Source organism: Squalius cephalus, assembly GCF_949319135.1.
Source record: "Squalius cephalus genome assembly, chromosome: 8".
NCBI lineage: Eukaryota > Metazoa > Chordata > Actinopteri > Cypriniformes > Leuciscidae > Squalius > Squalius cephalus.
This window is the reverse complement of record NC_137129.1, coordinates 32,563,405-32,585,900: the sequence shown is the minus strand read 5'-3', so window position 1 is coordinate 32,585,900 and position 22,496 is coordinate 32,563,405. Positions and strand designations below refer to the sequence as shown.

The 22,496-nt window shown below is 42.2% G+C and overlaps 1 protein-coding gene across 2 annotated transcripts; it reads right to left on the bottom strand.

Annotated features, from left to right (window-relative positions):
* Positions 1-2,636: 2,636 nt before the first annotated feature.
* On the bottom strand, positions 2,637-21,850 carry LOC307162559 (interferon-inducible GTPase 5-like). 2 transcript variants are annotated; one of them, XM_079877963.1, is made up of 4 exons: positions 21,691-21,839; positions 21,258-21,340; positions 4,859-5,426; positions 2,637-4,641 (listed from the first exon to the last, which is right to left on the bottom strand). In XM_079877963.1, the coding sequence occupies exons 3-4, from the start codon at positions 5,424-5,426 to the stop codon at positions 4,013-4,015; spliced, it is 1,197 nt and encodes a 398-aa protein (XP_079734089.1). In that variant the 5' UTR covers positions 21,258-21,340; positions 21,691-21,839; the 3' UTR covers positions 2,637-4,012. The 2 variants fall into 2 exon arrangements, with proteins under 2 accessions (XP_079734089.1, XP_079734090.1); XM_079877964.1 differs by lacking the exon at positions 21,258-21,340 and having other exon boundaries at positions 2,643-4,641; positions 21,691-21,850.
* Between the last annotated feature and the right edge of the window lie 646 nt (positions 21,851-22,496).

The following is a 22,496-nucleotide window of genomic DNA, read 5'->3' as shown; positions in this document are numbered from 1 at the left end:
CAACAATAAGAAATACATGAGGCTGAGAGTTTTGGCCACTCTCAGCCTCACAGGCTAATCTGAAGTACAGAAAGGCCCCGAACCCTTTGCTACTGTGATGGATTTTAATTAATCAACTTTAATTAATCAACTAACATTTGTTTTTCTTGCAGGAATAACATTCATATGCTTTTAATGTGTCAAAACTCTTTGGGAAAAACGTATGACTTTGAGTGTATGTGTCTATGTGTTATTAATAACAGAAAGGGGAACTGAAACTAGACATGACTAGTTCGCAAAAACCTTGTGATAAGTAATCAGAGTTTGCTTATGCCAGTGACAGAGGGAAAAGGTTGGGGCTTTTGAACCAATTGAACCAATTATATTGAAGGTGACATGTTAGTCTTATTTATTTTCTTGATTCTATAAAAACTGTTGTATCTGTGTTTTACGGTGGGATTCTCAATGGAATTTGTCTGAGATCCTCCGGCCTTGCTTCTTGGGAGAGATTCCCTGAGAACTGCTCGGGAAGATCTCCTGGCCGTGATTAAAGCATTTAAAGGACATTTGCAGGTCTGTTTGTCAATTTATTCCTGCGCAGGAAGCTAGTTTAGGAAGTAAGTTAGTTTAGAGAAAACAAGTTAGTACAGGTGATCTATAGAGTGGGGATGTCAGGAACGAGACCCAATAAATAGAAAGAACCAAAAAGCTGGTGATCTATAGAGTGGGGACGTCAGGAACGAGACCCAATAGATAGAGCCAGGTAGTCAGTTACAGGTGATCTATAGAGTGGGGACGTCAGGAACGAGACCCAATAGATAGAGCCAGGTAGTCAGTTACAGGTGATCTATAGAGTGGGGACGTCGGGGACGAGACCCAATAAATAGAGCCAGGTAGTTAGGTTTAGGGAAAATATCCACCACACTACATTCCATTATATAGACAGACCTCTTTCACATGGAAACATGTACTAACAAAAGAAATTTGCATTCAGAGGTTACACCTTTTGGGGGGTAGGAGACCATTTGCCAGGAGACCACCTTCCTTTGTGTGTCAGTTATCCCTAAACTCTTAAAAACCTGATTACCTTTTGTTTTACTTATTTGGAAATGAGACATTTGTACCAGTCGCAATGAGACATTTAAAATGATACTAAATATGTATAATACTCAATGTTAATCATTCACATTAAACTATACATTTTCTTGGGTGAATTCAGATGATCTGATCTGAGAGAGAGGGGGTGAGAGAAGGGGGAAAGAGATGTAGATTAGGATGACTCGGAGGTGAAACTTTTCGTCTCGATAGTGCACGAGGGCTTTTTGTCCTTTTGTCCTCTCAGGGTCTGGTCGCTCTTCAACCAGACTGTCCGGCATCTCCTAATTTCTCAATTCTTACAGGTCTGAAGTAGCTATTTTACTCATAGGTGTGGTTTGGGCGTAACATGCAATAAACCAATCAGAGCATCAGGGCCGTAAAAGACAGAGAAGTGACATTGTATGGGGATGGGAGAAACCCACCCAAATTAGCTTTGGTTAAACAGGCGTATAATAATTTGGTAGCTAGATTGTTGCCTATTTTGTCACATCTTCATGGACACCACAATGATTTCCCTCATTTGGTAATATTTTTCATATGTATGGTTTGCAAAAATGGGAACTGCTGCGTCTGTGTAAATGAGAGCAGCAAAGTGTATGCGCGTTTTGCACACGCTACATTATGGCCAATGCGCCCTTAAAATAGCATCTGAATAACGCGCCACTGACTTTAGACTAGGTTTTCCTTGTCTGTGGCGGAACTGTTTTCTGAAATAGTGTAATATAGCACCAGGGAACGTTTGCGCCGGAACACGCCTCCTCTTTTCGCTGAGCTGCCCCCGGGAGCGCAAGTTCATTCCTTAATTTACCAACGTGTGTCTGTGTGTCAGCTGTGCATCGGGTGCAAAATAGGAATGATACATGCGACGGTGCAAAGTGTACTGCTCATCCTTGCAATTTATTTGTTCACTGAGGTGCAAGTTACCTTTGAAATGAACCAATTTAAACCCAACTTATATCGCCTATCACCTTGTTGCTTTTACCAAATGCTAAATAAAGAGACAGTACACAGTTAAAATAAATTTGAATTAAAGGAACCGTATGTAAGATTGTGGCCAAAACTGGTACTGCAATCACTTTCAAATTACTGTAGAGCGGTGTTGGTTTCTGTTTTGTTTTCATGAACTTTTAGTTTGTAGATCTTTGTTTCCTGTGTTTCGCTTTTGTTTCCATGGTTTCTAGAATGTTCTTGTTAGTCATCATGGCAACCCATTGTTTGATTGATTTGTTCCACCTGCTCCTTGTGGTGTGATTATTATGTGTTTGTTATGGGCCTCTTTAAGAGACAGAGGCTGGGAGGAGCTGGAGGAACCGGGGAAGTTGTGATGGGTGAGATACAGTAGTTGTGCAATAAAAGATGGCAAGTGAGTTAACACGCTCAATGGGCCTGATCTATTTTGTTTAATAACGCGGCACTCCTTGTTTAGTTACTCTGTTTATTTATAGCCCTCAATTTGAGTTGTTCTTGGTCTGTTCTCGTTTATTTTTAATTGGTTTTTATTCTCCTGCATTCCAGTATTCTCCTGTGCCCCTGCATGTTTTTTTTTTTTTTTTTTTTTTGGTTTATTGTTAAATAAAGTGACTGTTGCATCAATAGTCTTCCTTTCTGCAACCTTCATATTTACAAGTGTGACAATAGACATTAAACAGATAAAATAACATCAGACGTAAATACACTTTATTTGACCCAAAACTTTTATTTCCACAACAATCTTAATTGCTGAATTTTCTAAAAAGTATGAATTTTGATGTTACCTTTAAAAGTAAAGTGAAAGTGACATATGGTTTCATGTAGGTGTTCCATAGGATATCTCCCCTGCACCCTTTAAAGTAGTGATGCTCCCTTTCGAATGGAATTTGCCCTACATTTATTTGATTCTAAACATAAATGATGTTTTATTAACAAGGTTCGGGAGGAGCACGTTCAGATAATTAACACAAGTGGAGAGCACTCAGCAATCAATGGTAAGAGGTGTGTATATATACTCAGCAGTCTCACCTCATTCCATTGACAGTTTTGAGCCCTCCCTCCGGACAGCATGCCAAATACTCATTAAACTTTACCCCCTCAAATTATATGTAAGTGTGAACTCGTGAATTTATGTAAGACCTTTGCTATCATTAAACATAAATCCTAATTGGCAATTCTCTTTGGGGCCATTTACACGACATCGTTTTCATCTAAAAACGTAAATTTTTAATGTTTTGCTCATTCATTTGCATGAAACACAGTGTTCTGGGGGCCTGAAAATGCAAACTTTGAAATCTTTTTTTCAAAGTGCAAGTTTTTGAAAACGAGACCGTTATCTACGGAAATTTGTGAAAACGGTGATGTCATGAGCATGCATAGGCCTATTGCTTGTTCAGTCTATAGACATGTAGTGTTTATAAAGTGACATCGCCAACTGGCCTGGCAGCATAGAAAAGCGTTTTTAATAAAAAAAAATTCGCGGATACTTGTGAACAGGGATCGTTTTGACAATGGAGTCGTCTGTAGGAAAAACATTTCCGTTTGTAGTAAATCTGTCACGGGTGGTTGCAGGAAAGCAGACGAAGATAATAGGCTAAGTATAATTCCAACACGAAGTTTAATGATGATAATACAAAGATTAAACAGACAAGCAAGAGGTGATGTTGCAGCATTATTTATCAAAGGGGGAAGTAAATTAAAAGGAAGAGAGGGCCAAAACCAAACATACTATCATTTAAATTTATAGTATATCATGTACATTTATTCCAGCTGGAAAAAAAATAAAATAACAAAAGACCAAAATGAAGAGAAATGCAAGATTGCGTTTATTAAACTAACACATAAATTTGCTACTCCTAAAAAATTTTTTTTTTTTAAAAACGAGCTGTACTTTTTCCCCTCAAATGAAGAAAAAAAAAATTTAGCAGCTACATGTAAATTTCTATCCTGGCAAGTTCTGGCATGTTTACACAGCAGTTCCCACTGAAGCCATAAGCACATTTCTGGCATCTTCTGCTATGTCATTCAGAGCTCTCTTCAGCATTGTTGAGACTGTCATATAGGACATCCCTCCTGCCACCACAGAGCCAAGAATGGGTATGAGGCTCACAACATACTCAACTGCATTTTCAGCTCCAAACAGGACTGCAGAACCCAGTAAAGATAATATTGAAGCTAGGTTTATCCCACCACGCAGAGGAGACTTCATCAGACTCTTTAGTTCCTCAATGGTCTTCCCAGATGTCGCACAGAGCTTCTGTAGGGATGGATCATCTAGACCAAATGTATTGTAGTACGTTTCAATCTCTTTTTGGACAATGACTAAATCCACAGCAACTGAAAGACCAGGAACAGGAACTGTAGCCATAAAAGCAGACACCAAGGCTACTTTTCCAATGTTTTCCTCCAGAGCTTTCTTCTTTTTCTCATTAATCTCCAGAGTAATATTCGGCAAAGCCAACATCAGCACACGTCTCTTATGCTGTGGAAGCTCTTTCTCCATCCTCTCCTGCATCTGATTTAAATCATACTTGCCGAGCTCCCAACCAGAGATCAAGAACACGACAGGATCCTCTATACCGATCTTTCTCAGACCTAGACAGAAACAAGGAAGGGCATCATAAAATACAAAAAAGTACAAAAAGAGATTTATTAAATATTTTATAATAATAATAATTATTATATCTAATAAATAGGCTGTGTACCATATCATCTTTAATATTATAATTGTTGTTTTTTTACATTAGTAAACTAGATTTGTTCAATGTTACAATTTTAAACACAAATCATTGTCATAAACTTAATAACTGACCATTTTCACAATCCTTTCGGATGTTATCCAGTGTCTTTTTCTGGTCAAAGTTCCTCTTCCTCTTCTCAGCAGTAATGCAAAAGTCAATCTTAGAACGAACAAAATAAAATGTTTTCCCCATGCTCTTGATCTCTTTGGCCAGCTGAGTGTGGCATTCTCTGAACCGATCTGAAGCAATGATGATGAAAAAATCATAGCGTTCAAACTGAACCAGTTTAAGATACTCGTCGGCTTTGAAGTTTGGTGTTCCAATGCCAGGAAGATCCCACACTTTCACATTTTTGTATTTAGGGTGAAGGTAAACTTTAGGCTCCATAGTGGTTTCTACTGGGCCAGTTTCAGCAGAGCCTTCATCTTCATCCCCTAAACCCCTGAATGCATTGACAAACGTGGACTTTCCAGAACCTGACTCTCCCGTCACACCAATGTTAAGTTCTACAAGATCTTGCTTTTTGAGGTATTCTTTGATTGTGTTTATCGCTGATGGGAGATCCTGAGTAGATATGGAATCTTTAATATCCTCCAGGTCCTCCTGAGTTATTATACAATAATCTTCAAATGTAGCCATCTAAAAAAGTAAAGTCAATTTTAACAGTGTTATAAAAAGAAACTGTTGAAAAAATGTTGCTTAAAAGAACAGTTTTAAATGTCAGAAGTCCATTTCTCTGTGTTGGCCCATTTTAGCTGAAACTTAAAATCCTTACACTTAAAGGCCCAGTTTTCCAGACAGGGCTTAGAATAAGCCAGGATAAGGTCTTAGTTTAATAAAAAAATGTAAGTAGCTTTTATAAAAGTGCCTTAAAAAACATTACTAGTGTGCATCTTGAGACAAAAGAATGGCATTGACATATTTCAGGATATGTCAGTGCAGGTTGATTTCAGGTAAAACAGCGCAAACATGCATTTAGTCTGGGACTTAGCTTAAAGGAACACTCCGACTTTTTGGGACTTTAGCTTATTCACATTATCCCCCAGAGTTGGATAAGTCCATACATACCTTTTTCATTTCTGTGCGTTCTGTAAGTGTTATTTGACGCACCCACCGCTAGCCTAGCTTAGCACAAAGACTGGATGTAAATGGATAGTGTTAGCATAGTAATCCCAATAAGTGACAAAATAATGCAAACATTTTCCTATTTACATGTTGTGATCTGTATAGTCACAGCGTGTACAAAAAACAAGGCTATATGAGACAGAGACCATTTTTAATCGTATAAATACTGGGAACTATATTCTCACTCGGCGTAGGAGCACAGCTAGCGTTACTTGGGCGGAGTGGCTACTTGGGCGGAGTGATCAGCGCAGCACACGAGACGCCCTGTTCTGTTGATGGTTCCGTAAACAAAACAAACGTGACTAACTCGCTAGACGTGACTCATGATCATGGCTGACTTTGAGGAATTGTCAGACTCAGAGGAATTTTACTGTGTATCAAACCAAGATCCCGAACCATATAGACGAATCCGACGAGCGTTCTGTGTAGGCTGCCATCTTGTGGCGACGCCATTACTGAGCTGTTACTAGTATAAACAAACCTCCGTGATAACGCACCCTCGATGACAGCTACAGCCAGGCAGTATGACTTGTTGGGTTGATGATGTTAGACAGTGGCCTCCAGTCACAGATGAAGGTACAAACGATCTTACAGATTATTTATGAAAATAGCTTGGCAATAACTATGCTAGCTAGGCTAGCTAACGAGGAAACTATAAAAAGATCTGTCCATTTGGCAACAATAAATAAATGAATATCAAATAAACGAATTCATGTTTTTCATTTGTGACCATTATTTATCTCATTTTCACATTTCAAAAGGAAAGGGTGGTACAGCTAACTGCTAGCGTTGTTGGTTCTCAGAGTGAGAGTCACAGTCAAGCAAATCAAACATTAACAACAGACATAAGTAACGTTAATGTTACTACTGCCCCAACGCGCCCCTTCGGTTGTTTTAAAGGTATTCAAGAGTATTTTCTCCTTCGCCTGGCATCCGATGATCAACAAAATGCCAACTACAGGTCACTGATAGAGGGTCAAAATGATCTGAGCTCCGGATGGTTTGGTTAGCTAAATAATGCACACTCTACCAGATGATAAACACATAACGTTAGTTCTAAAAGGACCTGTCCGATTTTCACAGACCATTAACAACACTCATACTGTACAAATAACTCGGCAGAGGAAGAATAGGAAAGTTGTAGATGTAACGTTAGTGACAGTCGTAAATCGCGGGCTGTTTATTCCAGTGGACGCAACCAAACCAATAGGAGGCAATGGCGCAACGCTACCCAGCAACAGCTCAGTAATGGCGCCCGCTTACTTCCGGTAGTTTCGCCGGATTCGTCTATAGGTTTGAGCCAGAATACACAGACGAGGAGTTACAAACTTTGGAAGCTGTAAGACAAGATGTCGAACAGATTGATGTCGAAGGGAGAATCAGAACGAACACGGACTGGTGGTGTAAATGTGGAACATGCCAACCTATGCCCACTATGCCCAATGTATAAAAAATTATTACAGGAATAGATATATTTGAAATGCAATTTATTACAGCTGACCAAATGTAATCAACAGCATATAATACAGTAATGTTAGATAATTGCATTACAATAGCCTAGAATATGGGGAGAGTAATTGCACAAGGCAAATAGTTTTTGCACAATGAACCCACAGACAGTAACGTTAGCCTACTATTTCACAAACATTTTCTCAAAAAAGAAAACTGCCCATCCCCCTCCAATTCATTAGCAAGTTGAATGTTATAACGTTAGTCCTGAGAGTTACATTTAGCGCCGCTCATTTGTTATTGAGCGATACAGTGTGTTCATGACAACACAATAATAACAATAAAGAGGATACACGGAGCCCCTATTCACGTAATAATTTCACTAAGTTTACATTACATTAGCATGGCACTGTTACAGTATGGCTAATGTTAGTCATCTCAAAACATAACGGAACACTTACCGCAGCAACAGGTGATCCAATTTGTCCTGTCTTTATCGATGGGATGGCTGTATCCTTTAGCACACGTTTCATGGTCCGTGTGGCAACTTGCATTTTTTCAAAATAGTCGTCCTCAGTGAAATGTTCTGAGCAAACTAAATACTTCTTGATGGTGTTTACAGGTGTGTTTGGATCGATACCCAGAACAAGTAGCCATCGATTCATCAGGTCAGCGTTTTTGGTTGGAATTCTATGAAATATCATAGTATTACCTGGTCTCCCCTGTTTATTGTCGCAGCTCTTTACAATACAGCGAACACCCATGACTGTAAACTATAAATTTACTATCTAGTAATTGCTGACTCTATTACTCCAACTCTGAGCGAACTCTCTGCTCCTCACCACAGGGCGTCTCGTGTGCTGCGCTGATCACTCCGCCCAAGTAGCCACTCCGCCCAAGTAACGCTAGCTGTGCTCCTACGCCGAGTGAGAATATAGTTCCCAGTATTTATACGATTAAAAATGGTCTCTGTCTCATATAGCCTTGTTTTTTGTACACGCTGTGACTATACAGATCACAACATGTAAATAGGAAAATGTTTGCATTATTTTGTCACTTATTGGGATTACTATGCTAACACTATCCATTTACATCCAGTCTTTGTGCTAAGCTAGGCTAGCGGTGGGTGCGTCAAATAACACTTACAGAACGCACAGAAATGAAAAAGGTATGTATGGACTTATCTAACTCTGGGGGATAATGTGAATAAGCTAAAGTCCCAAAAAGTCGGAGTGTTCCTTTAAGCCTTGTCTGTGAAACTGAGGAAAAATTCAAATTTTTACTGATGGGAGGTCAAATGGGCCATCAACTAAATAGTCTTTTAAAGTTTTTAAAAATTGCTTACACACAATTTCTGAAATGGCTCCATTTCTCAAAGCTCTACACACACAAACTCAAAACATGCACACAAATGGAAAACTTCACACATCTCTCACAAAAGCAAACACTTCATTCAAAACTATTTTAACTCGTCTAATGGTGTTTTTGCATATAACTACACACAAACGATTACATGGTTTTTCTGAATTGCTAAAACACTAAACCCCATTCTCTGAACCAAATTCTCAATAGCCTAAACCAATTTGTCAAATAAATCACCCTTTCTGTAAAACATTAAACAAGTTCAGGTAGTTAAAACACTGTTTGCAAATCTCATGCACTCTTTTTTCAAAACTCTAAACATGTTTTTCACTCACTAATACACATTTCACACTGTGATGCACTTATGTTCAAAACGCTAAACACAGGCAGGCAAAAATTTAACACAACTACAACACAGTTATCATCGTTTACACACAGCGACTAAAAATTGTTTACACTTATTTCTGATGATGTGACCAAACCAATAATAAAAAGTCAGTTCAGAGTCCCAAAATGGACTCAAAATGTTGCACTGAATGTTGATACCAATAATGGATGGAAACAATATACAGTAAGAGGGAAGAGTTTGTGTAAAAGAGTTGGTGAACAAGGAGGAAGAGGATGAGGACGAGGAAGAGCAGGTGTGGAGAATGTTGTCAAGGCTGGATCTGGCTTTAGGGTTTTTCCCTTTGCCTGCAGAGATAACATTGTCTGTGATGTGGACAAAGTCCTCAGGCCATACCCAACATGAATACATGATGCAGCTGAAGCAGAATAAAATCTCTCTCACTGACTGTGATTTTGCAGTTGCAGAGAATGGGGTTTAGTATTTTAGCAATTCAGAAAAACTGTATTTGATTAAATGGTTCTCTGAATGTGGTTTGAAAATTTGGTTTTGTGTTTAAGGTTTTGAAAAATGAATGATGGTTTCAAGAAATGTGTTCTTTTAGCAATTCAGAAAAACTGTAAATGATTAGCCACATAACTGCACACAGATGTGAAAAATGTAAAACAACTATATTGTATCTTTTAACAAACTAAAAGTCAATGAAAACAAATCTAAAGAAAAACCCAACGGAATGTGTGTAACATAGACCTGCTTTGCAGCAGAATTTGACTATTGTGAAGCTACTGCGAAATAAAGGTGACTTGACTTGTATGCATGTATATATTTACAAAATATACAGACATGCAAGGATCAAAAATATATTTGTTTCTCAAAACATCGAGTTTGATTTCTAAGTGAGCAATTGATGTATAAGTATTTTCACATGATAACTGATAACTGTCATGATAACTTTTTCTTTTTTCAACGGTTCCGGATGGCATACTACCTACTGCAACACACAACAATATCTGTCCAACACAAATCCTCATTCACTCAAAATACAGTACACGGGATTGTAATAACTATGATAATATGCAAACTATACAAATAATCCAACAGACTCTTCAAGTTTTTCAAGAATTCTTCGAAACCGTATTGTGTGGCAGCCTGTACACAGCTAGCCAGAATCTTTTCGTCTCAACCACAGCCAGTTGCTGCTCCTCTCTGCTGCTTCAGATAAGTTCTTCACTGTGCAACGCAACTCTTGGCCACTGAATCTGACGTCTCTGAGAAACCGGGTAGTAGAGTGTGCCACAAATCCTCGACAACCCACTTTCACTGGATAAACCCGGACTCTCCATCCTCGCTGTTCTTCTTCAGTGGCTAGATGAGCATACCGCAGTTTCTTCCTCTCATACGCCTCATCTACAGTATCCTCCCATGGCACTGTTAACTCTATCAGGTGAACAAGGCGTGCTGATCCAGACCACAAGACAATATCTGGGCAAAGGTTAGTGGTGGCAATCTCAGGTGGAAAAATAAGCCGTTGATCAACATCTGCCAGCATTTTCCAGTCTCTAGCAGCTTCCAGTTGTCCTAGGCGAGAATTGGTTTTAACGCCTTTTCTTGGTGATTGCTTTCCTGGGCGGAGGAATATTGTCTTCTGTGTGTAATGTTTTGCTACAACAGGTGGCAACTTATTGGTCATGTTACGCTTGTCTTCCAATGCTAAAGCCAAACATTGCAGTTCCTGGTCATGGTACCAAGTAAACCGTCCTTGGCTAAGAGCCACCTTACATCCTGTCAAAATGTGCCTTAATGTGGCAGGTGATGAACACAAAGGACATGAGGGATCCTCTCCTACCCAGAGGTTTGGGTTCTGTGGTGATGGGAGAACATCATATGTTGACCTGATACGGAAACTGATCCTACTCTGTTCCATTGACCATAGGTCTTGCCAGCCCATCTTGCATTGTTCCACACTCTCCCATCTCATCTATTTTCCCTGCCTGGCCTGGGAAATGGCATTTAAACACCTCATCCTCTCCTCCTGCTTTCGCACCTCATTGACTACATAGGCTGCCTTGTGCCATGTAGGTGGAGCTAAACTGAGCCCAAAACCCCCTCTTCCATGCTGTACTTGCCCCACAATATCACCAATTTGAAGGGCAGCCTTTGCATCTTCCACAGCTTTCTTTGCTGACCACTTTCTTCCAGTTTTCAACACAGGTGCTGCCTCCCTTACACATTTGTTGTGTGCTAATGTAATTTCCAGTCTGACCTTGGCGCACTTAAACTCCTCGGTTAAAAGACTGGTAGCTGCAATATTCCTTTACTATAAAGTCCCACTCTGCTGAGGCAGTGTGGAACTCCCAACCATTTCCTGATGCATGAACTTATTAAAGCTTCCAGCTTCTCTACTGTTGTCAAAGAAACCTCGTGCACAGTCAGTGGCCACAGCGACCTCGGCAGTAGACCAAACTGAAAGAACCAGAGTTTTAATTTGTCTGGTAGAGCGCAGTTGTTTATGCTCTTCAACCCTTCCACTGCTTCCACACCTGATCACTATGTCATCAGTAAATGAATGTGGCATTTAAATGGCAGTGTTTTCCAAATTAAACAAAAGAGCTGTTTTGAGTCATGAGTCTAATGTAGAGAACTGTGAAACAGAGTTTTGCAAAAAGTTTTACAATATCAAACTGAGTTTAAAGCATGTAATGACTTGGTCTGAAGATTAGATACATGAGTGAATGGTTTCGCTAAGTGGGCCTCAAGTTCCCCCATCGCCTATGTATTTATTGTGCAATTTATACGCGAAAATTTGTTTTTACGTGCATAAGATACACACTGCAAACCCCTTGGGTAATAAGAAATTTTGGTTTATTCGTTAAAATCTTTACAGGTGACATGATATTTATCTTGAATTCAAAACAAAAATTTTGCGCTATAGTACAAAAAGAACTTAATACCACACTCACTGCAAAGTGCTACATTTTTTTTTTAATGTAAGGCATCATAAGTGTGTATAGCAGTGGCGACAGAGGTGATGTTGCAGCAATTTTTATCCAAGGGGAAAGTAAATTAAAAGGAAGAGAGGACCAAAACCAAACATACTATCAATTAATTATATATTATTTCATGCATTTCATTTATTCCAGTTGACAAAAAATGAAACAAAAAAACAAAATGAAAAGAAAAGAAATGCAAGATTGCACTTATTTAACTAAATAAGGAGCAGTTCCTGGTTAACTAAATAAGTAGCAGTTCACTTATTTAAGTTCACAACACAACCAAATACAGAAACACACTGCAAATAACACAGACCACAACGGAAATGTTTCCAGGGGACCCCAATAAGTAACGAACCCGGCTGGGACGTGCTTACAGCTCAAAAGTCTACTTTATTTTATTTTATTTTATTTTATTTTATTTTATTTTATTTAACTTTTTTGTTACAGTGATTACATTTTTATGACATACAACTTGTATGCAATATACAAAATGTATTAACAATATGTTCAATGTCATCAGAATACAAATGAAAAAAGAACAATGAGCTGAAAACTAAAATAAAAAAATAAAAAAGAGAGAAAAAGAACATGAGGGAAAGATATTAATCTATACATCAGTTACAGTGTACACATTTTTTCATGTTATGTTTAAATTTACATAAAGAAAAGTTTCATAAGAAATGTTAGGTAATGTAGGGTCCAAAGTTTTAAAGTTGAGACACTCGTGTATATATATAACGCATATTTGAAAAAAAAATTTGTAAAAAAAATAATAAAAATTATATTATATTTATTTGCAACCGTTATGTTAACAGCAGAATTTGGTTGTGTTGTGAACTTTTGCAGAGCGTTTCTGTATTTGGTTGTGTTGTGAGTATTTGTAGCACACGTGTGTTGTAAAACTAATGAAGACGTTTTCTTAATTTGCAGGGGTTCTCTTACATTTACATTTTACATTTACATTTACATTTAGTCATTTAGCAGACGCTTTTATCCAAAGCGACTTACAAATTAGGACTAAATTAAGCGAGTCATCGTGAAGAGGCAAAAACAACGCAAGAAGTGCTCAAAATACGAAGTTCAGGCATTATTCAGAGTAGCATAAGCCCGATAAGTGAGGTTTTAAAGGGAAAGGGAAGGTTTTTTTTGCTCATGGAAGTGCTCACGGAAGAGATGGGTTTTCAGCTGTCTTTTGAATGTTGTCAGGGATTCTGCATTCCAGATGAGGGTGGGGAGAGCGTTTCACAAGCATGGAACTGTGAATGAGAATGTTCTGGAAAGTGATTTTGTGGCTCTCTGTGATGGAACCACGAGCCGTCGCTCGTTGACCGATCGTAGGCTTCTGGTAGGGATGTAGACTCGTAGGAGTGAGTGAAAGTAGGAGGGAGCTGAGCCTGTGATAGATCTGTAAGCAAGCGTCAATGCCTTGAACTTGATGCGAGCAGCGAGAGGTAGCCGATGCAGAGAGATGAACAGAGGAGTGACGTGGGCCCTCTTGGGCTCGTTGAAGACAAGACGAGCTGAAGCATTCTGAATCATTTGTAGAGGTTTAGTTGCACATGATGGAAGTCCGGCCAGAAGAGCATTGCAGTAGTCAAGCCTAGAGATGACCAGGGCCTGGACGAGAAGTTGTGTTGCATGCTCAGTTAGGAAAGGCCTGATCTTCCTGATGTTGTGCAGTGCAAACCTGCATGATCGAGCTGTCTTTGAAATGTGATCTGTGAAGGTCAGCTGGTCATCAAATGTTACTCCAAGATTTCTGACAGACCTTGATGGGGTGATTGATGCTGAATCTAGCTGGATAGTGAAGTCGTGCTGTAGAGGATTGGCAGGGAGGACGAGAAGCTCAGTCTTTGCCAGGTTGAGCTGCAGGTGATGTTCCTTCATCCATGTCGAGATGTCCGCCAGACAGCTTGAGACCCGTGCAGCTACTGTGGGATCATCTGGTTGAAATGAGAGGAAGAGCTGTGTGTCATCAGCATAGCAGTGGTAGGAGAAACCGTGTGCTTGTATGATGTGTCCCAGTGATGTGGTGTAGATGGAGAAGAGGAGGGGACCAAGAACTGAACCTTGAGGAACCCCTGTGGTCAGTTGATGTGTTCTGGATACCTCGCCTCTCCATGCGACCCTGAAGGACCTACCTGTGAGATAGGACTCGAACCAGTGGAGTGAAGTTCCTGTGATGCCCAGTGATGAGAGGCTGGACACAAGGATCTGGTGATTCACAGTGTCGAAGGCAGCAGACAGATCCAGGAGAATGAGGACTGAAGATTTGGAAGCAGCTTTTGCGATCCGTAGGGCTTCTGTGACCGACAGTAATGCAGTCTCAGTTGAATGCCCTTTCTTGAAGCCAGATTGGTTGACATTCAGCTGGTTGTTCAGAGACAAGAAGGATGTTACTTGGTTGAAAACCGCTCTTTCAAGTGTTTTCGCAATGAATGGTAGGAGAGAGATACTGTAGGTCTGTAATTCTCTACAAAGGATGTGTTTAGTGTTGTTTTTTTAAGCAGTGGAGTAACCCGAGCCTGTTTGAATGCTGTAGGGAAAGTGCCAGTATGGAGGGATGAGTTGATGATGTGTGTGAGAGCTGGTAGAAGTGTGGGAGAGATGGCTTGTAGAAGGTGTGAGGGGATGGGGTCTAGAGGGCAGGTGGTAGGATGACTGGAGAGGAGAAGTGTAGATACTTCTTCCTCGGTTAGCGGAGAGAAGGAGGACAGAGGGTTATTGGCTGTGGAAGGGGTCAGTCTGGGTTCCTGTGTGTGTGGAGCTGAGAACTGACTGCTGATAGTTGTTGTTTTGTTGGTGAAGAAGTTTGCAAAATCGTCAGCAGTTAAAGAGGAGGCGGGTGGTGGTGGAGGTGGACAGAGGAGAGAGTTGAATGTCTTGAAAAGATTCTACTGACAGGATGCAGGATGCGGACAAGCAGCCTTTGTCTTCTTCGGTTGCGCGCCTAAACGGCCAAATAAACATAGAAATATTTCAAAATGTCAAGCCGAGTATTCCCGTAAACACAGTAGATGTATGTAGCTACTATGTGCATTCTCTCTCTCTCTCTCTCTCTCTCTCTCTCTCTCTCTCTCTCTCTCTCTCTTTTCATGATGGTCAGCACGATTCCGTAGCCACCGCCCCCCCTCAATGATATCATCGTTCATCGCGATGTTTTACTGTAAACATCGTCAACTGGCAATTTAGGGGACATCGCCCAACCCTATTGCAGAGCCATTCTCAGCGACGGGGACCGCCATTTGCTTTGCGCTTCCTGCCTAGGAAGGGACCACGCACTCACTGATGGCGGCTGCCAGGAATGCGAGTCTCTGCCTCTCTCGACCCTGCGGGCTCGACAGGCTTTGTTTCGCGTCAAGTCCGCTTCTCCCATGCCTTCTGTTGGGCCCCGCCGTAAAAAGCGCCGCTCTCAAAGGCCACCAGAACCTTCGGTGAAGGAGAACTCGCCGGCGGCGTCCCCGTGACCCTCCTTCTCGGAGTCCCCTGTCTCATTCCTCGACGGCCAGCGCCCCGCTTCGGTCGAGACAACAGAGCGGGATGCTATGGAGGAGGACAGCTGCTCTCTCCTGGCATCCGGGAGCGAGGATTGTATGGGCTCTATCCCTGACCCCACCCCGTCGACACAGGAGTCCAGCGTGAGGGCCTCGGTCGACGGCGAGCTTCTCCGCCTTCTCACGAAGGCCGTTGAGGACCTCGGCCTTGACTGGACCACGCCCCAGGAGCCTGCACCCAACAGGTTGGATGGCTGCTTTCTCTCAGGACGCCGCTCTGCACCTGTTTCTAGGCCCGCTCCCTTCCTCCCCGAGCTTCATGACGAGCTCTCCAAATCGTGGGGAGCCCCGTACTCAGCCAGGCTGAGATCCTCTGTCTCTTCCACGCTCTCAGCAGTCGACGGCGCGAAGGACAAGGGATATCTCTCTGTTCCTCCGGTTGAGGAAGCAGTGGGAGCGCACTTGTGTCCGCCCTCCGCTGGATGGCGCGCCAAGTCAACTCTGCCCACCAAAGCCTGCCGGACCACGTCAGTCTTGATCGGCCACGCCTACGCTGCCGCCGGTCAGGCCGCATCTGCACTACACGCCATGTCTGTTCTGCAGATCCACCAGGCCAACCTCCTCCGCTCTTTGGACGAGGCTGGACCAACTAAGGAGTGTGTGACGGATTTGAGGAGTGCGACGGACTTAGTACTTAGAGCCACTAAAGCCGCCGCCCAGGCCATCGGCCGCAACATGGCTTCTCTCACCATCACGGAGCGTCACCTGTGGCTCACTTTGTCCGACATGTCAGAGTCCGACCGCGCCACCTTCCTGGACGCTCCTATCTCTCCGACGGGTCTCTTCGGTCCCTCTGTAAAAGGCTTTGCGGAGCGTTATTCGGAGGTGCAGAAAACATCTCAGGCCATGAGACACTTTCTGCCACGGCATTCCAGTTCTGCAGCAGGCCGTGCTAAGAAGCAGCCGCCCGCTCGAAGAACGGCCCCCCCACCGCCTCCGCCTCCCGCTCCCGCTCAGCAACAGGCCCGGGATGCACGCCAGCGCTCACGCTCGTCGAGCCGTCGCAGACCGCCGCCTGCCCGGGGACCCAGACCCAGGATCGCGCCCAGCTTTGAGCCTCCCAAGTCTTCCTAGCCCTCCTAGGAAAGCGCCGACGGCTAAGTCCCTCTGTGGCCGGACTGCCGTCGAAATCAGCACGAACCGCTCTCGCAGTTCCCTCAGCAGAGGCGACTCGAAGAGTGTACTCGAAGAGCCGGTTCCCAAACTCGCTTGCCTGCACACAAACGCTGTTTTTACGGCGACCCATATAAATCTCAAAAAGAGCATTATGTCTGGTCATATTCCGGCTCAGGCCGAAGGTGTTTTAAATGTAGCAGTGGGTGCCCACTGCCCAGTGCCCACCCACGCACATAAACACTACCCTCTCTGTGTATCACACTCATCCAGGGTTGAATGCAATAAGGGTTGACCACTAAGTGTAGGAAAAGTGCCCACTGCCCAGTGTTCACCCCTACACACAAGCACTACCCATGCAGTGTCTCACACCACCACGGGGTTCATATCAGTCAAACCGGCTCACGCCGTTCATGTTTTAAGTGTAGGAAATGTGCCCGCTGTACAGTGCTCACCCCTGCCCGTGAAAACGACTGTGTCTGCACTACGCACACACATACCGCCTCAGCGTATGAACCCAGCACGAGCTGGCAGTGTTTCAAGTGCAGATCACATGTCTATCTTTCAGCGCACACACTTTGTGAAAAACTCTCTGCGCCTCCAGGTCTATGATAGCGCGCCTAACGCGATGGAGCGCGCGGCGGCAATTCAGCGCTTTGCAGCAACATTCACCATGGGGAAAAATCTTCCCCTCAGAATGTTTCAGAGGATGATGGGTCTCATGGCCTCAGCCTCGACGGTGCTGCGGCTGGGTCTGCTACACATGCGCCCTTTTTAGCTGTGGCTGATACGGCGCGTACCAGCGAAAGCATGGAAAACAGGTTCACTCCGTCTCACGACAAATCAGACATTGCAGCTCTGAAAACGTGGATGAGAACCGGCTGGTACCAGACCGGTGTGAACTTGGGCGCCGCCTCTCAAATCAAAGTCATCTCGACAGACGCCTCCAACACGGGTTGGGGCACCCTGTACGAAGGGAGACCTTCCATGGGCCTGTGGTCAGATGCAGAAAAGCGTCTACACATAATCTGTCTAGAGATGAAAGAGGTCGAAAACACCCTTCAGTTCTTTCTCCCTGTGGTAAAGAACCACCACGTTCTGGTCAGAACAGACAACACCTCGGTGGTGTCGTATATAAATCGCCAGGGTGGCCTCAAGTCCCGGGGCCTTCTTGCACTAGCAAGACGCCTCCTCATATGGGGCCAGCACAACCTGCGCTCCCTGAGAGCGGCGCATGTGCCGGGTGTCCTGAACGTTAGGGCTGTATTCTCCCAGTCGATTAGTCGATTATTTGGTCGATACGTTCTGGCTAGACCAAAATTCTGATTGGTCGATTTTTTGCCGCGTTCATTTCATTAGTTTTGTCGCGTTCATTTACCGGTAATCAGTTTTGCTGCGTTCATTTCATCAGTTTTGCCGCGTTCATTTCATCAGGTGGAAAGCACTAATTGCTAATGGGGGTGTTTTCAGAGCACCCCTGTTTCACAGGTAACAGTCTGTCTTCAGAACACCCCCCTTGTTTTCACTTCTTTTGGATTAGCCCAACTCACCGGAGAAGACGGACAGATTGATGAAAGTAGGCTACTAGAAGGTTTGCTGAATATTACTTGATCTGGTTTGTTTAATAAATATTATTTTTTTATTAAAGTGGACGTGCCTTTTGTGTTTAAGAGTAAAAGCTTTAAGTTAATAGTCTATTCGTGTCTCAGCCGCGAAGCTGAGCTCCTATGTTCAGCCCATAGACTGTAAAAAATAGGTTCAGCCTCACTCTGTGTGCGAGCTGCACAGAGCGGCTGAAATTATAGTGTCTGTCAGTTATTATAATACATATGACAGAAACAGTTGTCTAAATTATGTTACATATTCCTCAAAAGTTCTTGTCATGATATCACTAGTTGACAACATAGTACTATTTTCGGAAATCATAGGCTATGATATTGCGCAGGTGCACGTGATGCAACGCTGTCAGAGCCGACAGCCGACAGACTCGTGTGTCAGACTCATTTCAGTGCAAATTAATTACGTCAAAAACGATTTATTACTGCAAATAGCCTACTAGTTTTTTTATGTTTATTTATAATTCATTTAGGTGGACAACAAGGCTACCAAGTACTGCGCACAGTGCGCAGCTAATTAATTTAACGTTTTTTTTCTAACGTCATTTTTAGTCGATTTTAGTCGATTTTTAGTCGAAAACTTCAGGACTTCAGTCGACCAAGATTTTCTTTGGTTGAGTACAGCCCTACTGAACGTGGGCCCAGATATGTTATCCAGGGCCAACCTCTCCCCAGGAGAATGGGCTCTGCATCCCATGACGGTGCAAAATATCTGGGACATTTTCGGCAAAGCAGAGGTAGACCTGTTCGCGTCACAGACCAACACTCACTGCCCAATGTTCTTTTCAAAAGAAAGGGACGCGCTGGCCTGAAATTGGCCCAAGCGCCCTCTCTATGCGTTTCCCCAGGTCACCTTGTTACCACAGGTAATCAAGCGAATCAGGGAAACCAGATGCTCGATACTCCTGATAGCCCCGCTATGGGAGAATCAAGTATGGTTCCCAGAACTGATGGAACTGGGGAACACAGCTCCATGGCCGATTCCGCTGAGGAAGGACCTGCTGTCCCAGGCCCAGGGTGCAGTTTGGCACCCGTACCCCGAGCTGTGGGCCCTACATGTGTGGGCGATCAACCATCACCATTTCACCTCCCAGAGGGAGTACTGAACACGATCACACAGGCTAGAGCCCCGTCTACTAGACGGCTCTATGCGTCCAAATGGTCAGTGTTCGCTGAATGGTGTTCAGCTCATGACTTTAACCCGCTAAACCCGCTGGTGAGGTAGCGGTGGTGCTTTCTTTCCTGCAAGAGCTGCTGGACAGCGGTAGAACACCATCCACACTCAAAGTGTATGTGGCGGCTAAAGCGGCTTTCGCGAAGCCCGCAAACGGCCAGTCACTGGGAAAGAACGACCTGATAATCCGTTTCCTCAGGGGTGCTAGGAGGCTGAACCCTCCTCGACCACCCTCGGTTCTAGCATGGGACCTTTCCACGGTCCTTGAGGCCATGAAAGGAAAACCATTCAAACCATTACATGCGGTGGAACTAAAGTACTTATCCTTCAAAACCGCTTTTCTACTGGCGCTAGCCTCAGTAAAGCGAGTGGGCGACCTGCACGCTCTCTCAGTGAGCATTACGTGCCTGGAATTTGGGCCTAACGACTCTAAAGTTATCCTCAAACCAAGGCATGGTTACGTCCCGAAGGTGCTTGCGACTCCGTTCAGAGCGCAAGTTATTTCCCTTTCGGCACTCCCTGCGTCCGACAGTGAGGCTGGGGTTAACCTGTTCTCAGTCTGATGTATCATATTAACACTGTCTACCCAACTCAGCTGGATTAGACTGTTGGTATGCTGCAACGTCCTGTGGGCTTATGCAGTTATAAGGTTGAGGTACAGTCATAACTGTATATATGCGCGCGCACCTATCACGTTACCGAGTTAGCTAAACTAAGCTAAACTTACGCAACACTCATTCCCTCTCTATAGAGAACCGAGGTTACGTTAGTAACCGAGTGTTGTTTTTTTTCTGTTTGCATGTGTTTTCTTCAGTTGCAGCACGTTGAGCTCTCTCGGCCACCATACCACAAAACCATCACTCTTATACCTAATCTACAGACCAAGTCAGCAAAAATACAAGCACATCACATGCTTTAAACTCAGTTTGATATTGTAAAACAAACTTTTTGCAAAACTCTGTTTCATAGTTCTCTACATTAGACTCATGACTCAAAACTAACAGCTCCGTTTCATTTGGGAAACACTGCCATTTAAATGTCACACTCATTTCCTGAAGACCCACACTCAATGATCATGTGAAAATACTTATACATAAATTGATCACTCAGAAATCAAATTCAATGTTTTGAGAAACAAATATATTTTTGACCCTTGCATTTCTGTTTATTTTGTAAAAATATACTGAATATGAATACAAGTCAAGTCACCTTTATTTCTGTAGCACTGTAACACAATACAGATTGTTTCAAAGCAGCTTTACAATAGAAAAAAATCTAGGCTAATTCTGCTGTAAAGCAGGTCTAACAAGCAGTGCCATTATTCAGCTCAAATCAGTTCAGTGTTGATTCATTTCATTTCAATAACTGTAAAGTTCATCAACTGTGCATTCATATATAGTGTATTTGTGCACATACATGTACGTGTGACAAACTCCTGTACACTCCACTGCACACTGAACAAGCAAAACATTTTACATTTTTCACATCCGTGTGTGGTTAGGCGTGTGTGGTTAAAAATAGCATTTTTAGAAGACTTAGTTTTGGATGAAGTATTTGCTTTTGCAAGAGATGTGTGATGTTTTGCATTTTGTGTGCATGTTGTGGTTTTGTGTGTAGAGTTTTGAGAAATGGAGCCATAGTATCAAAAATTGTGTTTAAGCATTTTTTAAAAACTGTACGGTTTGAAAACTGAACTGTAAAGTGTTATACAGACCCCCTTTTATCTTTTAAATCTCACCTTTATGTTTCAGAGCACGAGACACAGGAAGAACTTAGACTAGAATAGAGGAGCTGTTGTTTCCTTCACCAACATGAAATTCACTGTTGTAAAGAAAAGTTTGAAATATTTAATCAAGGACTGAATAACAAATGAATACATAAATTACTCTGATAATATAAAGCCTTATTGATTCAGCAGGGATTTTCAATGTAACATTTGATTGCTAAAAAAGCTTATAAAATGGATTTGACATAATCATAGATTATTTTGGATTATGGATTATCCATTTAAAGGAGACTTTAAATAAATTTATACTAGATACATTTTTTTATTTCGCTTGATCACACTAAACGTGCATGAGGAAAGCACAAAAATTCTGAACATTTCCTTTTACAATCAGAAATACATTGCTGTCAAAAGTTTTTAAAAGTTCTATAAACATCTTTCTTACCAAAATCTTCTAAACAATCCACACAGCAAGAAGACACTGACCGCAGATCTGAAATGAAGCCTGTTGTTGCACAGACCTATTAACTTTTATACTGGTTATAAAACAAAAGCAGAGTGAGATCCGCCCCAAAAAATACTTTCACTTTCACTGCCACATCACCATAGGAACTTGAATCAGAGGGACATAAATATTTACATGGAGTTCATGTGTTGAAATATGCACATTAACACAGAGGGGCGTTGATAGACCCATTTAACTGCAGTCTAAATAGTGAGAAGATTTTGGTTCTGATTGCAGTGGCATGATAATTCATGTAGATTTACAGTATATCTGTTGTTTTACAATGGCTCAATTTCTACAAATCTACAAAAAATTGAAGACCGGGACAGACAGACAGAAAGGCTACTCTTACAATATATACGGCACAAAAAGTCACACAGAACAGCGAAATGTGATCATTTCAAATCAAGTATCTGTCAGGTCCATTAAATAAATATGATGGCATTGAAAATAATATAATTCATTTTATGGATTATAAATACAACAGAACCACCCAATTGAGTATTTATAGATTCAATAAAGATTCATAAACGTTTGTAGATCTCTAAATCTTTAAATGATAGTCATTTTAGATGCTGTCAGTACCTATGTTAATATTGTGCGTTTTGGGATCTATGGAAATGTTTGGTTGAACCCCACTTGGTGTAAAATACAAGCAAGTACTCATGAAATCACATGGCATAAGAACAATCACCAAAACTCATTAGCCCTTAATAAATAATTACAAATGATTAAACATTTAATAT

Bases quoted from the DNA above. Each gene is read 5' to 3' on its own strand.
- LOC307162559 (XM_079877964.1), bottom strand. From the start codon at position 5,426: ATGGCTACATTTGAAGATTATTGTATAATAACTCAGGAGGACCTGGAG. The intron at 4,642-4,858 runs GTCAGTTATTAA...GTTTCTGTCTAG, and splicing joins CCGAAAGGATTGTGAAAATG to GTCTGAGAAAGATCGGTATA.